Source organism: Salvelinus alpinus, chromosome 5, assembly GCF_045679555.1.
Source record: "Salvelinus alpinus chromosome 5, SLU_Salpinus.1, whole genome shotgun sequence".
In the NCBI taxonomy this organism is placed as follows: domain Eukaryota; kingdom Metazoa; phylum Chordata; class Actinopteri; order Salmoniformes; family Salmonidae; genus Salvelinus; species Salvelinus alpinus.
The window spans coordinates 101367005-101393715 of record NC_092090.1 but is presented as its reverse complement, the minus strand read 5'-3'; the positions used below and the strand labels follow the sequence as shown (position 1 = coordinate 101393715).

The following is a 26711-nucleotide window of genomic DNA, read 5'->3' as shown; positions in this document are numbered from 1 at the left end:
ATCAATGTATTATTAATCTGCTGTGAAGTGAAATATGGGACGGTTGAGACATCCTAAAACCTCTGGTGGCTCTACACTGGAGTCGCTGACAGCTCTTCACACAATCACTGGCATCCTGCAGCGTACTGTAGTCCAAAAGTGGACTTTCTAAAGCGGACCAGTCTGTGTGTTGCTGCGTGGTGGATGGGAGGGATGTGGTGGTTGGCCTGGGCCCTGACAGGATGTTAGACTACATCCCATAGGGCACTCTATTCCCTATGTAGTGCACTACGTTTGACCACGGCCCATAGGGGAGTAGTGCTCTATGTAGGGAATAGGGTGCCGTTTGGGATGTAGTCCCAGGACCGAGCTGGCAGCCAAGCAGGCAGGGTAGGGAGAGCAGAGCTCCACAGTCACACACACATATACCAGGCCAACATTGTAGAAGGCAGGGGAAGCAATTGTCCTGACAGCGTGTGTAATGGAGCCTTAGTGAAACCTGGTAGCCCCAGGGCCAATGGAGCCTTAGTGAAACCTGGTAGCCCCAGGGTCAGGGCCAATGGAGTCTTAGTGAAACCTGGTAGCCCCAGGGTCAGGGCCAATGGAGTCTTAGTGAAACCTGGTAGCCCCAGGGTCAGGGCCAATGGAGCCTTAGTGAAACCTGGTAGCCCCAGGGTCAGGGCCAATGGAGCCTTAGTGAAACCTGGTAGCTCCAGGGTCAATGGAGCCTTAGTGAAACCTGGTAGCTCCAGGGTCAGGGCCAATGGAGCCTTAGTGATACCTGGTAGCCCCAGGGTCAGGGCCAATGGAGCCTTAGTGAAACCTGGTAGCTCCAGGGTCAATGGAGTCTTAGTGAAACCTGGTAGCTCCAGGGCCAATGGAGTCTTAGTGAAACCTGGTAGCCCCAGGGTCAGGGGCAATGGAGTCTTAGTGATACCTGGTAGCCCCAGGGTCAGGGCCAATGGAGTCTTAGTGAAACCTGGTAGCCCCAGGGTCAGGGCCAATGGAGTCTTAGTGAAACCTGGTAGCCCCAGCCCCAGGGCCAATGGAGTCTTAGTGAAACCTGGTAGCCCCAGGGTCAGGGCCAATGGAGTCTTAGTGAAACCTGGTAGCCCCAGGGTCAGGGCCAATGGAGTCTTAGTGATACCTGGTAGCCCCAGGGTCAGGGCCAATGGAGTCTTAGTGATACCTGGTAGCCCCAGGGTCAGGCCCAATGGAGTCTTAGTGAAACCTGGTAGCCCCAGGGTCAATGGAGTCTTAGTGATACCTGGTAGCCCCAGGGTCAATGGAGTCTTAGTGATACCTGGTAGCCCCAGGGTCAATGGAGTCTTAGTGATACCTGGTAGCCCCAGGGTCAATGGAGTCTTAGTGATACCTGGTAGCCCCAGGGTCAATGGAGTCTTAGTGATACCTGGTAGCCCCAGGGCCAATGGAGTCTTAGTGATACCTGGTAGCCCCAGGGTCAATGGAGTCTTAGTGATACCTGGTAGCCCCAGGGCCAGGGCCAATGGAGTCTTAGTGATACCTGGTAGCCCCAGGGCCAGAGCCAAAGCAGTGCAAAGGGTTTAGTGTCGCTGCTGAAAAGCTACCACCCCGGCCGGGATTGTTCTGGTAACATCCAGTCTTATTTTAGCTGAGAGACTTGGGGGTCGGAGTTGGATTATTAGCAGAGAGAGAGACAGAGACAGAGACAGAGACAGAGACAGAGAGAGAGAGAGAGAGACAGAGAAGTCTCAAGGCGGATTGTAAAAGTAGCAACAGCACAATGGACAAAGAGCATGGCTGTGGTTTAGAGAGGGGGGGCCAACGGGGCCTGTGGGGGTCTTGTGGCGGTGGAGGACTCCGAGGTCCAACACGAGCAGGACTTCTGCTGACATGGACTGCTGGGTCAGAGCCAGAGACAGAGAGACAGAGAGAGAGACAGAGACAGAGGGACAAGGCCAGAGACAGAGGGACAGGGCCAGAGGGACAGGGACATAGGGACAGGGATAGAGACAGAGGGACAGGGCCAGGGACAGAGGGACAGGGCCAGAGACAGAGGGACAGAGACAGAGCAAGCGGTATCGGAGCACCAAGTCTAGAACCAAAAGGCTCCTTAACAGCTTCTACCCCCAAGTCATAAGACTTCTGAACCATTAATCAAATGGCCACCAGACTATTTAAATTGATTTACATTTTTTTTTAAATACTCTAGTTTATTTAGTAAATATTTTCTTAACTCTTTTCCTTAAAACTGCATTGTTGGTTAAGGGCTTGTAAGTCAGCATTTCACGCTAAGGTCTACCTACACCTGTTGTACTCGGCTCATGTGACAAATAACATGTGATTTGATCATGGTCGATCTCTCTCTCACATGACAGCCGTTGGATTTCAAGTATTCAAGGATGACGAGCTGTGTGATCATGAGACCCAAGGTGTAGACCTAGGTCCAGACTGAACAGTAGAAAGCCTACTCACGTTGACCTAGGTCCAGACTGAACAGTAGAAAGCCTACTCACGTCGACCTAGGTCCAGACTGAACAGTCGAAAGCCTACTCACGTCGACCTAGTTCCAGACTGAACAGTCGAAAGCCTACTCACGTCGACCTAGGTCCAGACTGAACAGTAGAAAGCCTACTCACGTCGACCTAGGTCCAGCCTGAACAGTCGAAAGCCTACTCACGTCGACCTAGGTCCAGACTGAACAGTTGAAAGCCTACTCACGTCGACCTAGGTCCAGACTGAACAGTCGAAAGCCTACTCACGTCGACCTAGGTCCAGACTGAACAGTCGAAAGCCTACTCACGTCGACCTAGGTCCAGACTGAACAGTCGAAAGCCTACTCACGTGTGGCTCCTTTGTTTAGATAAATAAGAATAAGAATATGTCATCTAAAATCAAAGCATGACATTTAAAATTAAAAGAAAACATGTTTTTATTACTTTCCCACCCAAGATCTTTCAGATGTAAAACAGTTTTGAAACAAAGTAAAATAAACTGACAAAGCTTTGCTTTGTTTTCTTTCTGATGGCATTAACATAAAAACAGTGTGAACCTAGATCTTTTTTGTGATGTCTATTTTGACTTGATTTTTTTCACAGCCAGATCCCACAAACTAACAACCACACATCTGACTAAGCATCTCTTTCCTTCAACGTTTTCATTTGCAATCATATATTGCATTTCACCACCGTCGTCTAACAAGAGAACAGCTTCTTTAGAGAGGAGAGGAGAGAACCTTTAGAGAGGAGCGGAGAGGAGAGGACAGCTCCTTTAGAGAGGAGCGCAGAGGACAGCTCCTTTAGAGAAGAGCGGAGAGGACAGGACAGCTCCTTTAGAGAAGAGCGGAGAGGACAGCTCCTTTAGAGAGGAGCGCAGAGGAGAGGACAGCTAATTTAGAGAGGAGCGGAGCGTACAGCTCCTTTAGAGAGGAGCGGAGAGGAGAGGACAGCTTCTTTAGAGAGGAGCGGAGAGGACAGCTCCTTCAGAGAGGAGCGGAGAGGACAGCTTCTTTAGAGAGGAGCGCAGAGGAGAGGACAGCTCCTTTAGAGAAGAGAGGAGCGGACAGCTCCTTTAGAGAGGAGCGGAGAGGACAGCTCCTTTAGAGAGGAGCGGAGAGGAGAGGACAGCTTCTTTAGAGAGGAGCGCAGAGGAGAGCTCCTTCAGAGAAGAGCGGAGAGGAGAGGACAGCTCCTTTAGAGAGGAGCGCAGAGGACAGCTCCTTCAGAGAAGAGCGGAGAGGAGAGGACAGCTCCTATAGAGAAGAGCGGAGAGGAGAGGACAGCTCCTTTAGAGAGGAGCAGAGAGGACAGCTCCTTCAGAGAAGAGAGGACAGCTCCTTCAGAGAAGAGCGGAAAGGACAGCTCCTTCAGAGAGGAGAGGACAGCTAGTTTAGAGAGGACAGCTCCTTTAGAGAAGAGCGGAGAGGCGAGGACAGCTCCTTTAGAGAGGAGCGCAGAGGACAGCTCCTTTAGAGAGGACAGAAGAGGACAGCTCCTTTAGAGAGGAGCGGAGAGGACAGCTCCTTTAGAGAGGACAGAAGAGGAGAGGACAGCTCCTTTAGAGAGGAGAGGACAGCTCCTTTAGAGAGGACAGAAGAGGAGAGGACAGCTCCTTTAGAGAGGAGAGGACAGCTCCTTTAGAGAAGAGCGCAGAGGACAGCTCCTTTAGAGAAAAGAGGAGAGGAAAGGACAGCTCCTTTAGAGAGGAGCGCAGAGGAGAGGACAGCTCCTTTAGAGAGGACAGAAGAGGAGAGGACAGCCTCTTTTGAGAACAGAGGAGAGTACAGCTCCTGAGGAGAGGAGCGCAGAGGAGAGGAGAGCTCATTTTGAGAGGAGAGGAGGGGAAAGGACAGCTCCTTGTGAGGGGAGGGAACAACTCCTTGTTTGTTCTCTTTGTGATGTGTGAATGGGCTAGGAGACTCCCTCCTTTCCTGTCCTGTCCTCTCTCCTCCCTTCTCCGCCTCTCCTCTCCTCTCCCCTAACCTCACCTCTCTCCTACCCTTTCCCTTCTCCTCTCTACTCCTCTTCTCTCTCCCCTCCCCTCTTCTCACCAGCCTCATTCAAAACTGTCAGAACTCCCCCAGTCAGAGAATGAACCAGCTGGGGCAAGGCAACAAACAGAGCACCATCTGATTAACATTGGCGGTGCTATCTCCACTCCCTTGTTATTGTATTACCACAGGTGCAGGGGCAGGCATTGATCAGATGACCGCTAGGCTGCAAGGTAATGGCAGGGTTTGAGGTATCTATGACAGCAGAGCACAGGGAGGTTGAAAAAAATGGGGTCGCGCGACAATTTCCAAAATACAGATTATTATATATATTATATTATATTTTTTTCTTTATTTTTATTATTTTCTACATTGTAGAAAAATAGTGAAGACATCATAAACTATTAAATAAAACAAACGGAAGGAATCATGTACTAACCAAAATAAAAGTGTTGAACAAATCCAAATATATTTTACATTTGAGATTCTTCAAAGTAGCCACCCTTTGTCTTGATGACAGCTTTGCACACTCCTGGCATTCTCTCAACCAGCTTCACTTGGAATGCTATTCCAACAGTCTTGAAGGACAAATGATAGTCCCACTAAGCGCAAACCAGATGGGATGGAGTATCGCTGCAGAATGCTGTAGCCATGCTGGTTAAGTGTGCCTTGAACTCTAAATAAATCACTGACTGTGTCACCAGCAAATTCCCCCCACACCATCACACCTCCTCCATGATTCACGGTGGGAACCACACATGCAAAACCAACTCTGCGTCTCACAAAGACACGGCGGTTGGATCCAAAAATCTCAAATTTGGACTCATCAGACCAATGGACCAATGGACGGTCTAATGTCCATTGCTCGTGTTTCTTGGCCCAAGCAAGTCTCTTCTTCTTATTGGGGTACTTTAGTAGTGGTTTCTTTGCAGCAATCCGACCATGAAGGCCTGATTCACGCAGTCTCCTCTAAACAGTTGATGTTGAGTGTCACACCCTGGCACTGCCTTGGATTACTGACCTCTGCCTGCCCTGTCGTTTGCCTGCCCCCTGTTTTGGAAATACAGATCTGTGATTCGAACTGGCTGCATCTGGGTCTTATCCTGAGTCCTGATAGTACGAACTGGCCATGACTGACCCAGCAGACTCGGACCACCTCTGCAACGCCGTCTCCTCCCAAGGAGCCACTATTGGGAGACACGAGGAGTTACTTTGAGGTCTTATGGAAGGATTCCAGACATTGGCGGAACGCCATTAATGTGTCTTGAATACATTACTGGATTGTCTGTTAGGCAGCCAGCGGCGACAGTAACCTCCCAGCCCCTCAGTAACCTCCCAGCCCCTCAGTAACCTCCCAGCCCCTCAGTAACCTCCCAGCCACGACAGTAACCTCCCAGCCCATCAGTAACCTCCCAGCCCCTCAGTAACCTCCCAGCCCCTCAGTAACCTCCCAGCCACGACAGTAACCTCCCAGTCCCTCAGTAACCTCCCAGCCCCTCAGTAACCTCCCAGCCCCTCAGTAACCTCCCAGCCCCTCAGTAACCTCCCAGCCACGACAGTAACCTCCCAGCCCCTCAGTAACCTCCCAGCCCCTCAGTAACCTCCCCAGCCCCTCAGTAACCTCCCAGCCCCTCAGTAACCTCCCAGCCCCTCAGTAACCTCCCAGCCACGACAGTAACCTCCCAGCCACGACAGTAACCTCCCAGCCCCTCAGTAACCTCCCAGCCCCTCAGTAACCTCCCAGCCCCTCAGTAACCTCCCAGCCCCTCAGTAACCTCCCAGCCCCTCAGTAACCTCCCAGCCACGACAGTAACCTCCCAGCCACGACAGTAACCTCCCAGCCACGACAGTAACCTCCCAGCCACGACAGTAACCTCCCAGCCCCTCAGTAACCTCCCAGCCCCTCAGTAACCTCCCAGCCCCTCAGTAACCTCCCAGCCCCTCAGTAACCTCCCAGCCCCTCAATAACCTCCCAGCCCCTCAGTAACCTCCCAGCCCCTCAGTAACCTCCCAGCCCCTCAGTAACCTCCCAGCCCCTCAGTAACCTCCCAGCCCCTCAGTAACCTCCCAGCCCCTCAGTAACCTCCCAGCCCCTCAGTAACCTCCCAGCCCCTCAGTAACCTCCCAGCCACGACAGTAACCTCCCAGCCACGACAGTAACCTCCCAGCCACGACAGTAACCTCCCAGCCACGACAGTAACCTCCCAGCCACGACAGTAACCTCCCAGCCACGACAGTAACCTCCCAGCCACGACAGTAACCTCCCAGCCACGACAGTAACCTCCCAGCCACGACAGTAACCTCCCAGCCCCTCAGTAACCTCCCAGCCACGACAGTAACCGCCCAGCCACGACAGTAACCTCCCAGCCACGACAGTAATCTCCCAGCCACGACAGTAACCTCCCAGCCACGACAGTAACCTCCCAGCCCCTCAGTAACCTCCCAGCCCCACAGTAACCTCCCAGCCACGACAGTAACCTCCCAGCCACGACAGTAACCTCCCAGCCCCTCAGTAACCTCCCAGCCCCACAGTAACCTCCCAGCCCCACAGTAACCTCCCAGCCCCTCAGTAACCTCCCAGCCACGACAGTAACCTCCCAGCCACGACAGTAACCTCCCAGCCACGACAGTAACCTCCCAGCCACGACAGTAACCTCCCAGCCACGACAGTAACCTCCCAGCCCCACAGTAACCTCCCAGCCACGACAGTAACCTCCCAGCCACGACAGTAACCTCCCAGCCCCTCAGTAACCTCCCAGCCCCTCAGTAACCTCCCAGCCCCTCAGTAACCTCCCAGCCCCTCAGTAACCTCCCAGCCCCTCAGTAACCTCCCAGCCACGACAGTAACCTCCCAGCCACGACAGTAACCTCCCAGCCACGACAGTAACCTCCCAGCCCCTCAGTAACCTCCCAGCCCCTCAGTAACCTCCCAGCCCCTCAATAACCTCCCAGCCCCTCAGTAACCTCCCAGCCCCTCAGTAACCTCCCAGCCCCTCAGTAACCTCCCAGCCCCACAGTAACCTCCCAGCCACGACAGTAACCTCCCAGCCACGACAGTAACCTCCCAGCCCCTCAGTAACCTCCCAGCCCCTCAGTAACCTCCCAGCCCCTCAGTAACCTCCCAGCCCCTCAGTAACCTCCCAGCCCCTCAGTAACCTCCCAGCCACGACAGTAACCTCCCAGCCCCGACAGTAACCTCCCAGCCCCTCAGTAACCTCCCAGCCCCTCAGTAACCTCCCAGCCACGACAGTAACCTCCCAGCCACGACAGTAACCTCCCAGCCACGACAGTAACCTCCCAGCCCCTCAGTAACCTCCCAGCCCCTCAGTAACCTCCCAGCCACGACAGTAACCTCCCAGCCACGACAGTAACCTCCCAGCCACGACAGTAACCTCCCAGCCCCTCAGTAACCTCCCAGCCCCTCAGTAACCTCCCAGCCCCTCAGTAACCTCCCAGCCACGACAGTAACCTCCCAGCCACGACAGTAACCTCCCAGCCACGACAGTAACCTCCCAGCCCCACAGTAACCTCCCAGCCCCTCAGTAACCTCCCAGCCACGACAGTAACCTCCCAGCCACGACAGTAACCTCCCAGCCCCTCAGTAACCTCCCAGCCCCTCAGTAACCTCCCAGCCCCTCAGTAACCTCCCAGCCCCTCAGTAACCCCGATGTCAGCAGTGTTTCTATCCAGGCCACACCGGCTTCTCGAGAACCTTGCTTACCTCATCCGGGAACGCTTCGCTGGAGAGTCAGGAACCTGTCGGGCGTTTCTCTCCCAGTGTTCCCTCACCTTCGAGCTGCAGCCCTCATCCTTTCCCTTGGACCACTCGAAGATAGCTTACCTCATAACGCTGATGTCCGGGAGGGCTCTCGCCTGGGCTACTGCAGTGTGGGGACAACAATCTGCCATGTGCTTCAGTCTGGAGGAGTTTGTGGCCAAGGTGAAAAAGGTTTTCGATTCTCCGTTGTCTGGGAGAGAGGCTACCCGGAAGTTACTCCAGCTTCGTCAAGACTCCCGCAGTGTGGCAGACTATGCAGTTGATTTCCGCACCTTGGTTGCGCCTGGAACCCGAAATCCCTGTTCGACACATTCCTTCACGGATTATCGGAGGAAATTAAAGACGAGCTCGCAGCCCGGGAGCTGCCTACGGATCTCGACTCGCTCATCGCCTCGACCATCCGGATCAACTCGGCAGAGCTAAGTTGGCTCCACACGAACGTTTATGCAGACTTAACACCAAGAGTTGTCTGTATTGCGGGACTTACCGGTCATTAGGTGTCTACCTGTCCATTAAAAGACCAGACTCATCAGTTTCCTTCTCCCCTTACTCGTAGTCCTCTCCATGTCATCCAGTCGGGTCACCCCCACATTGACTCATTGAATCTGGGGCCGATGAGATTTCACGGACACTACCCTGGTGTCAGAGCTGGGCATCCCCACTCAGCCCCTCTCCATTCCATCCCCATGGACGTTAGAGCGCTGGATGGTCACTCACAATACTACTCCTATCAACCTGCGAGTGTAGTAGTAACAGTAGTAGTAACAGTTGCAACTCCACTTGGATGAAATAGATTTGTTCTCCTCATTTGGATCACCAGACAGCTCTCTGACGGATGTGGAGCTACTGTTCTCCTCATTGGATCACCAGACAGCTCTCTGATGGATGTGGAGCTACTGTTCTCCTCATTGGATCACCAGACAGCTCTCTGATGGATGTGGAGCTACTATTCTCCTCATTGGATCAGCAGACAGCTCTCTGACGGATGTGGAGCTACTGTTCTCCTCATTGGATCACCAGACAGCTCTCTGATGGATGTGGAGCTACTATTCTCCTCATTGGATCAGCAGACAGCTCTCTGACGGATGTGGAGCTACTGTTCTCCTCATTGGATCACCAGACAGCTCTCTGACGGATGTGGAGCTACTGTTCTCCTCATTGGATAACCAGACAGCTCTCTGACGGATGTGGAGCTACTGTTCTCCTCATTGGATCACCAGACAGCTCTCTGACGGATGTGGAGCTACTGTTCTCCTCATTGGATCACCAGACAGCTCTCTGACGGATGTGGAGCTACTGTTCTCCTCATTGGATCACCAGACAGCTCTCTGATGGATGTGGAGGATACTTTTCTCTGGACACTTCCTTCAGTTAACTTCAAGCAACTTCAGCTCATTTCCTTCAGTGTGGCTGCTAGCCAAATAGCATTAGAATTCTGTCTGTTAACGTCTGATGAAAAATATTTTCTGCCGAATGTGTTGGACTAATGTATTTTGTGTGAAATAAAAACTATAGTTGCACCTGATCTCTATCGAAGCAACAACAACAAAACACTTGACTGTCAATATAAAACACAGAAAATGAAATGGTTTAAAACACAGAGGTTTCTGATGGTCTGCGTTTTGAAAAAGCTGATTTCTGAAAGCTAACGCGACCCCTGCCTAGTACACTACTTCTGGCCAGAGTTCATATAGGGAATAGGGCTCTGGTCTAAAGAGATGCACTATATAGGGAATAGGGCTCTGGTCTAAAGTAGTGCACTATATATGGAATAGGGCTCTGGTCTATAGTAGTGCACTATATAGGGAACAGGGATCTGGTCTAAAGCAGTACACTATATAGGGAATAGGGCTCTGGTCTAAAGTAGTGCACTATATAGAGAATAGGGCTCTGGTCTAAAGTAGTGCACTATATAGGGAATAGGGCTCTGGTCTATAGTAGTGCTCTATATAGAGAATAGGGTGCCATTTGGGACGCAGTGAGGCTTAAAATAACACGTGTTCTGTTGACTGCAAGTGGCCAATAAAAAGTCCCTTCAAGCATACTGTGCCTTTTCCTTTACTACCGTTTGGGAAACAGTGTTTTGGTAAATAAACCAAGATCCCATGAGGAATGACTTCATTCATGGCCATGGGTGGCCAACTTCAAACGCTTAAACAGCACCTGTCAGATGTCCCTGGAAAACTTCTTAAATCTTCTTAGTTCCTACATACACACACGGAGACACGGAGACACGGAGACACCGAGACACAGACATACAGAGACACAGACACACAGACACACAGACACACAGACACACAGAGACACAGAGACACAAACACACGGAGACACGGACACACGGAGACGTGGAGACACAGACACACAGAGACACAGAGACACAGAGACACAGAGACACAGAGACACAGAGACACAGAGACACGGCGACGTGGAGACACAGACACACAGACACACAGAGACACAGAGACACAGAGACACAGAGACACAGAGACACAGAGACACGGCGACGTGGAGACACAGACACACAGACACACAGAGACACAGAGACACAGAGACACAGAGACACAGAGACACAGAGACACAGAGACACGGCGACACAGAGACACAGAGACACGGCGACGTGGAGACACAGACACACAGACACACAGAGACGTGGAGACACAGACACACAGAGACACAGAGACACGGCGACGTGGAGACACAGACACACAGACACACAGAGACACAGAGACACAGAGACACAGAGACACAGAGACACAGAGACACGGCGACGTGGAGACACAGACACACAGACACACAGAGACGTGGAGACACAGACACACAGAGACACAGAGACACAGAGACACGGCGACGTGGAGACACAGACACACAGACACACAGAGACACAGAGACACAGAGACACAGAGACACAGAGACACAGAGACACAGAGACACGGCGACACAGAGACACAGAGACACGGCGACGTGGAGACACAGACACACAGACACACAGAGACACAGAGACACAGACACACAGAGACACAGAGACACAGAGACACAGAGACACAGAGACACAGAGACACGGCGACGTGGAGACACAGACACACAGACACACAGAGACACAGAGACACAAACACCTTCCTACAGCTCTTCAACACTCTCCAAAGAGCCCTGAGATAAAGCTAGAGGCTACTGTGTGATCTGACGCCGATAAGAAGCGAATGTGGTACAATAGCCTGATATTAAATCCTTCTCCAACAGTTCTCCAGATTTATGTCATGTATGTGGTCCTGTTGGGGAAAGATGAAAGAGAGGGGGACTGATATCTCAGACAGTGGCTCTCCTGTCTGCAGGTGTGAGGGGGGGAGCTCCAATTTCCCTGGTGTCACTGTCTGATGGTCACACACACCTGCATGAAAACACACCCTATACCTAGACATAGCCTGTTGGATAAGCATCTAAGACTTCAATCAAATTCAACACCCAGCAAGTAAATGTTTGGATACCTCAAAAAAAACGTGTGTGTGTGTGTGTGTGTGTGTGTGTGTGTGGAAAAGAGGATTCTTATCGCAAGTCTGTATCAGCTTGTCATCAAACAAGCCATAACCACAACGCTTTATCTAGGATTACCTCAGTAGCCCAGTGAAAATGTTCTCAGGAGTAGCCTAGGTTTAGAATTTATCTAGGCCGGGGGTCCTACTACCAGTAGCCTGGGTTTAGAGTTTATCTAGGACAGGGGTCCTACTACCAGTAGCCTGGGTTTAGAATTTATCTAGGCCGGGGGTCCTACTACCAGTAGCCTGGGTTTAGAGTTTATCTAGGACAGGGGTCCTACTACCAGTAGCCTGGGTTTAGAGTTTATCTAGACCGGGGGTCCTACTACCAGTAGCCTGGGTTTAGAGTTTATCTAGGCCGGGGTTCCTACTACCAGTAGCCTGGGTTTAGAGTTTATCTAGGCCAGGGGTCCTACTACCAGTAGCCTGGGTTTAGAGTTTATCTAGGCCAGGGGTCCTACTACCAGTGGCCTGGGTTTAGAGTTTATCTAGGCCGGGGGTCCTACTACCAGTAGCCTGGGTTTAGAGTTTATCTAGGCCGGGGGTCCTACTACCAGTAGCCTGGGTTTAGAGTTTATCTAGGCCGGGGGTCCTACTACCAGTAGCCTGGGTTTAGAGTTTATCTAGGCCGGGGGTCCTACTACCAGTAGCCTGGGTTTAGAGTTTATCTAGGCCGGGGGTCCTACTACCAGTAGCCTGGGTTTAGAGTTTTATCTAGGCCGGGGGTCCTACTACCAGTAGCCTGGGTTTAGAGTTTATCTAGGCCGGGGGTCCTACTACCAGTAGTCTGGGTTTAGAGTTTATCTAGGCCGGGGTTCCTACTACCAGTAGCCTGGGTTTAGAGTTTTGATATGTTTTGATAAAATATTTTGATATGAACCCACAGAGACACATTCCCTGTTGTCACCCCACTGGAAACAATATAACACAAAAAAATAAATCAAAACAAGAGCAACAAGGCAGGTAATGCATATACTGAACTGATTTGCAGTTAAAGAAAATGTCATTTTAGTCTGTTCCACTCACCATGTTGATAAGCTTGGACAGGAAGACTGACAGTGGTTTAAGGAACCAACCAAGACCTGAAGACATAATGCGAAATGTATTTATATACTACCAGTAGCCTGGGTTTAGAGTTTATCTAGGCCGGGGGTCCTACTACCAGTAGCCTGGGTTTAGAGTTTATCTAGACCGGGGGTCCTACTACCAGTAGCCTGGGTTTAGAGTTTATCTAGGCCAGGGGTCCTACTACCAGTAGCCTGGGTTTAGAGTTTATCTAGGCCGGGGGTCCTACTACCAGTAGCCTGGGTTTAGAGTTTATCTAGGCCGGGGGTCCTACTACCAGTAGCCTGGGTTTAGAGTTTATCTAGGCCGGGGGTCCTACTACCAGTAGCCTGGGTTTAGAGTTTATCTAGGCCGGGGGTCCTACTACCAGTAGCCTGGGTTTAGAGTTTATCTAGGCCGGGGGTCCTACTACCAGTAGCCTGGGTTTAGAGTTTATCTAGGCCGGGGGTCCTACTACCAGTAGCCTGGGTTTAGAGTTTATCTAGGCCAGGGGTCCTACTACCAGTAGCCTGGGTTTAGAGTTTATCTAGGCCGGGGGTCCTACTACCAGTAGCCTGGGTTTAGAGTTTATCTAGGCCGGGGGTCCTACTACCAGTAGCCTGGGTTTAGAATTTATCTAGGCCGGGGGTCCTACTACCAGTAGCCTGGGTTTAGAGTTTATCTAGGCCAGGGGTCCTACTACCAGTAGCCTGGGTTTAGAGTTTATCTAGGCCGGGGGTCCTACTACCAGTAGCCTGGGTTTAGAGTTTATCTAGGCCGGGGGTCCTACTACCAGTAGCCTGGGTTTAGAGTTTATCTAGGCCGGGGGTCCTACTACCAGTAGCCTGGGTTTAGAGTTTATCTAGGCCGGGGGTCCTACTACCAGTAGCCTGGGTTTAGAGTTTATCTAGGCCGGGGGTCCTACTACCAGTAGCCTGGGTTTAGAGTTTATCTAGGCCGGGGGTCCTACTACCAGTAGCCTGGGTTTAGAGTTTATCTAGGCCAGGGGTCCTACTACCAGTAGCCTGGGTTTAGAGTTTATCTAGGCCGGGGGTCCTACTACCAGTAGCCTGGGTTTAGAGTTTATCTAGGCCGGGGGTCCTACTACCAGTAGCCTGGGTTTAGAGTTTATCTAGGCCGGGGGTCCTACTACCAGTAGCCTGGGTTTAGAGTTTATCTAGGCCGGGGGTCCTACTACCAGTAGCCTGGGTTTAGAGTTTATCTAGGCCAGGGGTCCTACTACCAGTAGCCTGGGTTTAGAGTTTATCTAGGCCGGGGGTCCTACTACCAGTAGCCTGGGTTTAAAGTTTATCTAGGCCGGGGGTCCTACTACCAGTGGCTCGCAGCCCACCTACGAGTAGCTCGCCAAACAATTCCAAAAGTACACATAACAAAAATATAAAACGCAACATGTGAAGTGTTGGTCCAATGTTCCAGACGCACAAAAAGCGTATGTCTTTCAAATGTTGTGCACAAATGTGTTTACATCCCTGCTAGTGAGCATTTATCCTTTCCAAAGATAATCTATCCACCTGACAGGGTTGGCATATCAATAAGCTGAGTAAACAGCATAATCATTACACAGGTGCACCTTGTGCTTGGGACAATAAAAGGACACTCTAAAATGTGCAGTATTGTCACACAACACAATACGTATCAAGTTTTGAGGGAGTGTGCAACTGGCATGCTGACTGCAGGAATGTCCACCAGAACTATTGTCAGGGAATTGAACCTGCGGGATCTTCTGAGACCAGCCACCCGGACAGCTGATGAAACTGTGAGTTTGCACAACCAAAGAATATCTGCACAAACTGTCTCAGGGAACCTCATCTGTGTGCTTGTCATCTTAAATCAGGGTCTTGACCTGACTGCAGTTTGACGTCATCTTAAATCAGGGTCTTGACCTGACTGCAGTTTGACGTCATCTTAAATCAGGGTCTTGACCTGACTGCAGTTTGACGTCATCTTAAATCAGGGTCTTGACCTGACTGCAGTTTGACGTCATCTTAAATCAGGGTCTTGACCTGACTGCAGTTTGACGTCATCTTAAATCAGGGTCTTGACCTGACTGCAGTTTGACGTCATCTTAAATCAGGGTCTTGACCTGACTGCAGTTTGACGTCGTAACCGACTTCAGTGGGCATATGCTCACCACGGTGCTAAATATGTGACCAATAACATTTATTTTATTTGACATGTCACCCATTGAGCATGTGTGGGATGCTGTGGATCAACGTTTGTCAACATCCCAACTTTGTTATATCCCTATGAACAATTGTAATTTTGCGAGTGAAAAACTAAAACCGGGAAAAATAAAACATTATTTGGGAAAATATCAAACATCATTTTGGGGGGAATCACGGATTTTATAGAGCCCCTTACAGTTGTTTATGACCTATTATTTTACCAGGTATATTGACAGAAAACATAGTACACTACTTTCTCTAGTACATTAAGGACCAGGGAAGAGTTGACAACATAGTACACTACTTCCTCTAGTACACTAAGGACCAGGGAAGAGTTGACAACATAGTACACTACTTCCTCTAGTACACTAAGGACCAGGGAAGAGTTGACAACATAGTACACTACTTCCTCTAGTACACTAAGGACCAGGGAAGAGTTGACAACATAGTGCCCTACTTCCTCTAGTACACTAAGGACCAGGGAAGAGTTGCAGGGGAGAAAAGAAGAATGTGCCCACTTGAAAAGCTAGAAAAAAATGAGTAGCTCACAACACGTACATTTTTTACAAGTAGCTCTCATGCTAAAAAAGGTTGGAGACCCCTGATCTAGGATTAGTGAGAATGTAATCAGGGGTAGCCTAGGAATTACAGCACAATATTTTCCTTGGTGACGAACGTCATTAATGCTGAAATTTAAGCCTAGATAGAGGGGCAAAGCCAGGTCACACCAGGGCACAGAAGGAATAGGCTACATTAAAGCTACATCATCAAACGTCTAAATCAAGTATGAACATGTTTCAGTAGGTTCACCTCCTCTAGCAGGGAGCTTTAGATGGTTATAGTTCACCTCCTCTAGCAGGGAGCTGTAGATGGTTATAGTTCACCTCCTCTAGCAGGGAGCTGTAGATGGTTATAGTTCACCTCCTCTAGCAGGGAGCTTTAGATGGTTATAGTTCACCTCCTCTAGCAGGGATCTGTAGATGGTTATAGTTCACCTCCTCTAGCAGGGAGCTTTAGATGGTTATAGTTCACCTCCTCTAGCAGGGAGCTGTAGATGGTTATAGTTCACCTCCTCTAGCAGGGAGCTGTAGATGGTTATAGTTCACCTCCTCTAGCAGGGAGCTGTAGATGGTTATAGTTCACCTCCTCTAGCAGGGAGCTGTAGATGGTTATAGTTCACCTCCTCTAGCAGGGAGCTGTAGATGGTTATAGTTCACCTCCTCTAGCAGGGAGCTGTAGATGGTTATAGTTCACCTCCTCTAGCAGGGAGCTTTAGATGGTTATAGTTCACCTCCTCTAGCAGGGAGCTGTAGATGGTTATAGTTCACCTCCTCTAGCAGGGAGCTTTAGATGGTTATAGTTCACCTCCTCTAGCAGGGAGCTGTAGATGGTTATAGTTCACCTCCTCTAGCAGGGAGCTGTAGATGGTTATAGTTCACCTCCTCTAGCAGGGAGCTTTAGATGGTTATAGTTCACCTCCTCTAGCAGGGAGCTGTAGATGGTTATAGTTCACCTCCTCTAGCAGGGAGCTGTAGATGGTTATAGTTCACCTCCTCTAGCAGGGAGCTGTAGATGGTTATAGTTCACCTCCTCTAGCAGGGAGCTGTAGATGGTTATAGTTCACCTCCTCTAGCAGGGAGCTGTAGATGGTTATAGTTCACCTCCTCTAGCAGGGAGCTGTAGATGGTTATAGTTCACCTCCTCTAGCAGGGAGCTGTAGATGGTTATAGTTCACCTCCTCCAGCAGGGAGCTGTAGATGGTTATAGTTCACCTCCTCCAGCAGGGAGCTGTAGATGGTTATAGTTCACCTCCTCTAGCAGGGAGCTGTAGATGGTTATAGTTCACCTCCTCTAGCAGGGAGCTGTAGATGGTTATAGTTCACCTCCTCTAGCAGGGAGCTGTAGATGGTTATAGTTCACCTCCTCTAGCAGGGAGCTGTAGATGGTTATAGTTCACCTCCTCTAGCAGGGAGCTGTAGATGGTTATAGTTCACCTCCTCTAGCAGGGAGCTGTAGATGGTTATAGTTCACCTCCTCTAGCAGGGAGCTGTAGATGGTTATAGTTCACCTCCTCTAGCAGGGAGCTTTAGATGGTTATAGTTCACCTCCTCTAGCAGGGAGCTGTAGATGGTTATAGTTCACCTCCTCTAGCAGGGAGCTGTAGATGGTTATAGTTCACCTTCTCTAGCAGGGAGCTGTAGATGGTTATAGTTCACCTCCTCTAGCAGGGAGCTGTAGATGGTTATAGTTCACCTCCTCTAGCAGGGAGCTGTAGATGGTTATAGTTCACCTCCTCTAGCAGGGAGCTTTAGATGGTTATAGTTCACCTCCTCTAGCAGGGAGCTGTAGATGGTTATAGTTCACCTCCTCTAGCAGGGAGCTGTAGCTGGTTATAGTTCACCTCCTCTAGCAGGGAGCTTTAGATGGTTATAGTTCACCTCCTCTAGCAGGGAGCTGTAGCTGGTTATAGTTCACCTCCTCTAGCAGGGAGCTGTAGATGGTTATAGTTCACCTCCTCTAGCAGGGAGCTGTAGATGGTTATAGTTCACCTCCTCTAGCAGGGAGCTGTAGATGGTTATAGTTCACCTCCTCTAGCAGGGAGCTGTAGATGGTTATAGTTCACCTCCTCTAGCAGGGAGCTGTAGATGGTTATAGTTCACCTCCTCTAGCAGGGAGCTGTAGATGGTTATAGTTCACCTCCTCTAGCAGGGAGCTGTAGATGGTTATAGTTCACCTCCTCTAGCAGGGAGCTGTAGATGGTTATAGTTCACCTCCTCTAGCAGGGAGCTGTACATGGTTATAGTTCACCTCCTCTAGCAGGGAGCTTTAGATGGTTATAGTTCACCTCCTCTAGCAGGGAGCTGTAGATGGTTATAGTTCACCTCCTCTAGCAGGGAGCTGTAGATGGTTATAGTTCACCTCCTCTAGCAGGGAGCTGTAGATGGTTATAGTTCACCTCCTCTAGCAGGGAGCTGTAGATGGTTATAGTTCACCTCCTCTAGCAGGGAGCTGTAGATGGTTATAGTTCACCTCCTCTAGCAGGGAGCTGTAGATAGTTATAGTTCACCTCCTCTAGCAGGGAGCTGTAGATGGTTATAGTTCACCTCCTCTAGCAGGGAGCTGTAGATGGTTATAGTTCACCTCCTCTAGCAGGGAGCTGTAGATGGTTATAGTTCACCTCCTCTAGCAGGAAGCTGTAGATGGTTATAGTTCACCTCCTCTAGCAGGGAGCTTTAGATGGTTATAGTTCACCTCCTCTAGCAGGGAGCTTTAGATGGTTATAGTTCACCTCCTCTAGCAGGGAGCTTTAGATGGAGACTCCCCTGGAGATGAACTATAACCTCTAGCCTAGTCCTACATCTGGAGTTTGTAAGAAGTCCGCAATAACAGATCTGGGACCAGGCTGTGTCTCCTATCACCAACCCAGATTAACAACCTGCACACTGCAATAGACATTAAAGATAAATATAATTTTGACTTAGATAACTACTGTCTACATTTCCAAATATTTCTTTCCTTTCCAAAGTTTTAGAATCCCTGACTAACTCTCAGCAGAGAACTTTAACTTGTCATTCTATTGTTAATGTGCACCAGTCTGGTTTTAGACCAGGACATAGTACTGTTTCAGCTGCTACGCTTGTTTTTAAATGTGTTATCATAAAAAACATTGTGCTGCTTATTTATAGACCTTTCCAAGGCCGTTGACACTGTTGAACATCAAGTTCTAATTCATAAGTTGACTGAAATAGGCCTAGATCAGGCTTCTTGTAAGTGGTTTGAGAATTATCTAACAGGATACAATGTGTGATTTCTGATGGTGTTTAGTCTAGTTTCCCGGATATTACGAAAGGTGTACCACAGGGGTCTGCATTGGGACCTGTTCACTTTAATATTTATATAAATAATATTGGTCTCTCTGTTAAAACTTGTAATATTCATCTGTATGCAGACAATACTGTTATGTATGCCATTGCTCAAACCAGACGTTGTTAGAGCTTAACCAGACCAGACGTTGTTAGAGCTGCAATCTGATTTTGTTGCCTTACAGAAAGCCCTGGTTGGTTTAAAACTAAATACATGTTGTTCTCTAGTTCTCACAAGAATGTTTCAGATGGATTACATGTTTATTAATTGTATGGTTCTCGAATCGATTGGGTTCCCGCCTATAAATATCGGGGCATTTGGATTGACAAGGATTAAAAGGTTTAAAAAAACATAGTGATGAGCTAGTTAAAAAGCTCAGATTTATAGTGGGCTTCTTTTTCAGAGATACATCTTGCACCTTTCTAAACAGCAGGAAGCAGATAGTACAGTCAACTTTCCTGCCAGTTCTTGACAATGGTGACACCATTTACCAGAATGCCTTTCACCACTCTTAAACCTTTGGATTCCGTCTAAAATAGTGCCTTTCACTTCATCACAGGTAACAGTTTTAATAGGCATCACTGCATCCTTTATCAAAAGGGTTAGCTGGTCCTCATTAAAGTCCCGTAGATCACTTCATTATTCCCTTTGTGTTTACTAAACTCTACTACACAAGCTTCCGTTTTACTGAACTTCTTTGTTGAAGTGTAAAAACATGAGATACCTACTGCGTTCACAGGGTTGGTTAACTCGGGGTTCCTCGGGTCTCCACCGAATTAGGTCAATCCTAATTTAATAACCTGTTAGAACTCCCTGCGTCTTGATTCCCTGGTGTCGCTAGGGCAGTTTAGGAGTCTGATGTTGAGATTGTTAAATGAGAATTGCATTCGTTTTGATTAAATGTACAAACGTATTGTGGAGTTGAAATTCTCGTTTTTGAAATTGTAACCTGTAGTTTTTATAAAAAATGTATAGGAATAATATCCCAGACGACATTCATCGAGATCGTGATCGCTGCAGATGTCCTATCAAGCTGAAATCATCACAACATTTTCCTTTCTACAATGAAGTAAAATCCAGCACTGTAAGTACAAAACATACACAAAGAAAACAAACAGACAATGTCTTCCCCTTGGAGAGCACTGTGGCCCTTCCCCTTGGAGAACACTGTGGCCCTTCCCCTTGGAGAGCACTGTGGTCTTCCCCTTGGAGAACACTGTGGCCCTTCCCCTTGGAGAACACTGTGGCCCTTCCCCTTGGAGAGCACTGTGGCCCTTCCCCTTGGAGAGCACTGTGGCCCTTCCCCTTGGAGAGCACTGTGGCCCTTCCCCTTGGAGAGCACTGTGGCCCTTCCCCTTGGAGAGCACTGTGGCCCTTCCCCTTGGAGAGCACTGTGGCCCTTCCCCTTGAAGAGCACTGTGGCCTTCCCCTTGAAGAGCACTGTGGCCCTTCCCCTTGGAGAGCACTGTGGCCCTTCCCCTTGGAGAGCACTGTGGCCCTTCCCCTTGGAGAGCACTGTGGCCCTTCCCCTTGGAGAGCACTGTGGCCCTTCCCCTTGGAGAGCACTGTGGCCCTTTCCCTTGGAGAGCACTGTGGCCCTTCCCCTTGGAGAGCACTGTGGCCCTTCCCCTTGGAGAGCACTGTGGCCTTCCCCTTGAAGAGCACTGTGGCCTTCCCCTTGGAGAGCACTGTGGCCCTTCCCCTTGGAGAGCACTGTGGCCCTTCCCCTTGGAGAGCACTGTGGCCCTTCCCCTTGGAGAGCACTGTGGCCCTTCCCCTTGGAGAACACTGTGGCCCTTCCCCTTGGAGAACACTGTGGCCCTTCCCCTTGGAGAACACTGTGGCCCTTCCCCTTGGAGAACACTGTGGCCCTTCCCCTTGGAGAACACTGTGGCCCTTCCCCTTGGAGAACACTGTGGCCCTTCCCCTTGGAGAACACTGTGGCCCTTCCCCTTGGAGAACACTGTGGCCCTTCCCCTTGGAGAACACTGTGGCCCTTCCCCTTGGAGAACACTGTGGCCCTTCCCCTTGGAGAACACTGTGGCCCTTCCCCTTGGGGAGCACTGTGGCCCTTCCCCTTGGGGAGCACTGTGGTCTTCCCCTTGGGGAGCACTGTGGCCACTAGTTGACAGACAGTGCCTTCCCCTTAGAGAGCACTGTGGCCCCTAATTGACAGTCAGACAGTACCTTCCTCTCGGAGAGCACTGTGGCCACTAGTTGACAGACATTGCCTTCCCCTTGGAGAGCACTGTGGCCTTCCCCTTGGAGAGTACTGTGGCCCCTAATTGACAGTCAGACAGTGCCTTCCTCTCGGAGAGCACTGTGGCCACTTGTTGACAGATAGCTTCACTGTCTAACTGACTTACTTCTGCTGGCTCCTCTTGGAGAGCCTGGAGGCCTCTGCAGCTGCTTTCCTGGTCTCAAATTCCTCCCTCTTCAGGACCTCTCCGCTGCCCCTGTAGCCCAGCTCCACCAGCTGGCGAGCCAAATCCTCATCCTGGTGGAGCAATGAAAAGAGATCTGGTCAAACAGACAGGGAGGGAAAGGTGGATCCACTGACGAACCCCCCACCACACACACACACATATAAACAGACAGGTAACCATCCATATTCCTCATCCTACAGGAGCAATGAACGGACATCTGCTCAGGGAGGGGGGAGTACCCACTAATAACCCCCACCACTATACACACATATAAACAGACACACACACATGTTGAGCTTCTTTTTGATTGGAGGCTGGAGCAGACAATGCAAAACATAATGGACAGTCTGCTAAAGATGAATTGTAGATTTTAAAAAAAATACTGTGTGTGTGTGTGTGTGTGTGTGTGTGTGTGTGTGTGTGTGTGTGTGTGTGTGTGTGTGTGTGTGTGTGTGTGTGTGTGTGTGTGTGTGTCTGTGTGTGTGTGCATAGCGGAGGTCGTGGGGTTAAGGGAGGCAGCATGCTTGTGGTCAAACCTGTGGTAAGGACATAGCTTGATATATACACATCACCAGGACCCGTCATCTAAACAGAGCTACCCTTTCAAGTCCAACCCAACCCAGGCCTGTGGCTGGTTGGATCAAGTGCCACATGTCATTCTACTACCCGAACTAAGCTAAGCCAAGCCCAGCCAGGCCTCACCCAGCCTGGCCTCATCCAGACAGTCCTCATCCAGACAGTCCTCATCCAGCCAGTCCTCACCCAGCCAGTCCTCTCCAGCCAGCCAGTCCTCACCCAGCCAGCCAGTCCTCACCCAGCCAGCCAGTCCTCACCCAGCCAGCCAGTCCTCACCCAGCCAGCCAGTCCTCACCCAGCCAGCCAGTCCTCACCCAGCCAGTCCTCACCTAGCCAGTCCTCATCCAGCCAGTCCTCACCCAGCCAGGCCTCATCCAGCCAGTCCTCATCCAACCAGGCCTCACCCAGCCAGGCCTCACCCAGCCAGGCCTCACCCAGCCAGGCCTCATCCAGCCAGGCCTCATCCAGCCAGGCCTCATCCAGCCAGTCCTCATCCAGCCAGTCCTCAGGCCTCAGCATCCAGACTAGTCAGGGAAAGTTTCTATTTCTTTCACCTTTCACGTGGCAAACCATTCCAAGCAAATTAGTTATATTGTTTCCAAAATAGCTTTATTCAGTCAGTGATGTGGCGTTCACTATCTTCATCCGTTGTCATGTCAACGCTCATTGACTGAGTCCATTTGACTGTTCTGAGTTCCGCTATTCAAACTCGATTTGCTTGTTTTAAACAACTGGGATTACATTGCTGAATGGACTCAAACCAAAAATTTTATCTAAATAAACTTTTGACTGGTTGTCGGGATTTCCTGTTGCCATAGATGTTATAGGGCAAACCACAGCAATGTATTTAGAGAGTTGGGCCAATTTCTTTTTACATTTTGAATATCATAATGCTAAAACCTCAATATACCAACTCTCTAAATACCTGACTCTGGGGGAGAAACCCTAGTTAGATTTTCAGAAATGTACACTTGACTAACCTAGGCCTAAATACTATCAAACATCAGAAGTCTGGTAAAGTGTCCATAGAAAAAGCATTGGCAACAACACACTTAATCAATACCTACATAAGTCATGACTGTGCAGGTTTAGCCTAGACCTGGGCTGACTGCAGTGTGTCCACACCTGAAAGTGAGGGAGGTGAAAGAGTTTGATACTGTTTGTTTGTCCAGAGTTGATAACCAGGTGAGATACATGTTGTGTTCTACCCTCTGTGGACACAGGTGTTCCGGCACGGCTATTCAGCTGAACGTTATGTAACTTCTCAGCAATAGTCAATAGTCCCATCTACTGGTGAAGCTGTTAAACAAATAGCCCTTATAGGCCTAGGGGCTGAATTTATGACCTTTCTCATATTCACTGACAAATACCACCCCCTTTGACAGGGATGAAAATTAAATAAAGATTTTTTATTAATTTAAAAATGGGACAGTCAAAAATATTCATGGATTAGTACTGGTTTCAAATGTACCGGGCAGATAGCAAACAACTTGTATGGCGTCATGTGGGTGAGTGGTTTGCTGATGTCAATGTTGTGAACATGGTGGCAGTGGGGTTATGGTCATGCATAAGCTACGGACAACGAACACAATTGCATTTAATCAATGCCAATTTGAATGCACAGAGATACCGTGATGAGATCCTGAGGCCCGTTGTCGTGCTATTCATCCGCCTCCATCACCTCATGTTTCAGCATGATAATGCACCGCCCCATGTTGCAAGGATCTGTACACAATTCCTGGACGCTGAAAATGTCCCAGTTCTTCCATGGCCTGCACACTCACCAGACATGTTACCCATTGAGCATGTTTGGGATGCTCTGGATCGACGTGTACGACAGCCTATTCCAGTTCCCACCAATATGCAGAAACTTCCGCAGCCATTGAAGGAGGAGTGGGACAACATTCCACAGGCCATAATCAACAGCCTGATCAACGCTATGTGAAGGAGACGTGTCGCGCTGCATGAGGCAAATGTTGCTGACACCAGATACTGACTGGTTTTCTGATCCACACCCCTACTTTTTTTAAAGGTATCTGCGACCAACAAATGCATATCTGTATTCCCAGTCATGTGAAATCCATAGATTAGGGCCTAATGTATTTCTTCTTTATTTATTCTTCTTCTTATGGCTGCAATCCCGTTAACGGGATCGATATGACAACAGCCAGTGAAAGTGCAGGGCGACAAATTCAAACAACAGAAATCTCATAATTAAAATTCCTCAAGCATACAAGTATTTCACACCATTTTAAAGATACACTTCTTGTTAATCCCACCACAGTGTCCGATTTCAAAAAGGCTTTACAGCGAAAGCACCACAAATGATTTTGTTAGGTTACCGCAAAATCACAGAAAAACACAGCCATTTTTCCAGCCAAAGACAGGAGTCACAAAAAGCAGAAATAGAGATAAAAAGAATCACTAACCTTTGATGATCTTCATCAGATGACACGCATAGGACTTCATGTTACACAATACATATATGTTTTGTTCGATAAAGTTCATATTTTATATCCAAAAACCTCCGTTTACATTGGCGCCATGTTCAGAAATGCCTCCAAAATATCCGGAGAAATTGCAGAGCCACGTCAAATAACATAAATACTCATCATAAACTTTGATGAAAGATACATGTTTTACATAGAATTAAAGATACACTTGCTCTTAATGCAACCGCTGTGTCAGATTTCAAAAAGCTTTACGGCAAAAGCACAATATTCAATAATCTGAGAACAGCGTTCAGCCACAAAAGGAAGCCATACAGTTACCCGCCAAATTGTGCAGTCAACAAAACTCATAAATAGCATTATAAATCTTCACTTACCTTTGCTGATCTTCGTCGGAATGCACTCCCAGGACTCCCACAAGAAATGTTCGTTTTGTTCGGTAATGTCCATCATTTATGTCCAAATAGCTATTTTTGTTAGCGTGTTTGGTAAACAAATCCAAAGTCAGGAAGCGCGTTCACTAAAAGCAGACGAAATGTCAAAAAGTTCCGTAACAGTCAGTAGAAACATGTCAAACGATGTATTGAATCAATCTTTAGGATGTTTTTAACATAAATCTTCAATAACGTTCCAACCGGAGAATTCCATTGACTTCAGATGTGCGATGGAACAGAGCTTCCTCTCATGAGGTTTTTGCCTGCCATATGAGTTCTGTTATACTCACATACATCATTCAAACAGTTTTAGAAACTTCAGAGTGTTTTCTATCCAATACTAATAATAATATGCATATATTAGCAACTGGGACTGAGGAGCAGGCAGTTTACTCTGGGCACCTTCCATCCAAGCTACTCAATACTGCCCCTGCAGCCATAAGAAGTTAAATTGACTGATTTCCTTATATGAACTGTAACTCAGTAAAATCTTTGAAATCGGTGCATGTTGCGTGTATATTTTTGTTCAGTATAATTTAGCCCTATAAACTAATTTAGCCCTATAAACCCTATAAACTAATTTAGCCCTATAAACCCTTATAAACTAATTTAGCCCTAAACCCTATAAACTAATTTAGCCCTATAAACCCTATAAACTAATTTAGCCCTATAAACTCAGAATGAATTTACCAACACACCTAAAGTAGTAAGATGTCTAGCCAGTAATGTGTTAATGCCAACAAGCTAGCAAGAGGTTGCTTTGCAATGGCATCAACTTCCGGTAGACAAGCATAGTACGCCCAACTGAAAGGACACCGTTCGTTTTTTTTTTTTTTAACTAGGCAAGTCAGTTAAGATCAAATTCGTATTTACAATCACGGCCTAGGAACAGTGGGTTAACTGCCTTGTTCAGGGGCAGAACGACAGATTTTTACCTTGTCAATTCGGGGATTCAATCTAGCTAGGCTACCTGCTTCCCCAACAGTATAACGTTACTAAAATGAACTAATAGTATATACTCATTAAGTATGTAGTATACAGTATGTTCGTATGGGTATTCGAACACAGCTTTTGACTTTGTTACTCAATGAACGTACCAATGACTGACTCACTGAAGTCAAGGCCTATACTGCCACCTACCGCCTGAACATTTTGACTACCACAACAAACAAGTTTCAAGGTACACTACATAGTTTGGTACGAGACTTTTTGCATTGCGCAAGGCGGCACAATAATAGCAATGTCAACCAAGTAATGCCAGCTGCATATGGCAAGCTATGTTAATCTATCGCTAGGTTAGCTGCTATAGCTACGTAACGTTAGCAAAGGAAGTTTGACTCGCCAACGTCGTGTGGTGGTAAACGCTGCCAGCAACTTATCAAAACACATTTGCAAACACTTTTAAGCCTTACCTCGAGATAATACAAGTCCAACGACGTAATTTGAGAGTCGAGGAAATCTTCGTACGTCTGAAATTCTGTCACAATATTGTCGAGAGCCGCGGCAGCGTTGTCCTCCTCCATATTTTACCGTTGTACTTACGTTGACCGATTACCATAGCAACCTGCTCGAGAATCACGACTGGATGGCGCTCTCACTCATTCAAATCCAACTTTATTAGTCACATGCGCCGAATACAACAGGTGTAGGAAGACCTTACTGTGAAATGGTTACTTACAAGCCCTTAACCAACAATGCCGTTTTAAAGAAATAGCCGTCTTTGCCAGATACTTTGTATCTTTACTTACACGAAATTAAACCAGATGAAACGAGGACCGTTATTTACATGGACCATGATAATTATTTAGGCCCTAGTTTAAAGGAGGATATTGAGTGAGTTTTGGTTCACATGGTGTGCCAACACGTGTCTTGTGCTGTGCTTAGATACACATGTATTTTTTGTCTACCAGTCAAATGTATTTTACTTACAATTTTACCAATCAAATGCAATGGGTTATTGCTGACCAATACAT

At 48.5% G+C, this 26711-nt stretch overlaps 1 protein-coding gene across 1 annotated transcript in view; it reads right to left on the bottom strand.

Annotated features, from left to right (window-relative positions):
- Window positions 1-26390, bottom strand: part of cfap299 (cilia and flagella associated protein 299) — a 271998-nt gene extending 245608 nt beyond the window's left edge. The window contains exons 1-2 of the mRNA XM_071404409.1: window positions 26151-26390; window positions 21219-21349 (exon numbers count right to left, since the gene is read on the bottom strand). Coding sequence (XP_071260510.1) covers window positions 21219-21349; window positions 26151-26261 — 242 coding nt within the window. The 5' untranslated portion in view covers window positions 26262-26390. The remainder of the gene's footprint in view (window positions 1-21218; window positions 21350-26150) is intronic.
- Between the last annotated feature and the right edge of the window lie 321 nt (window positions 26391-26711).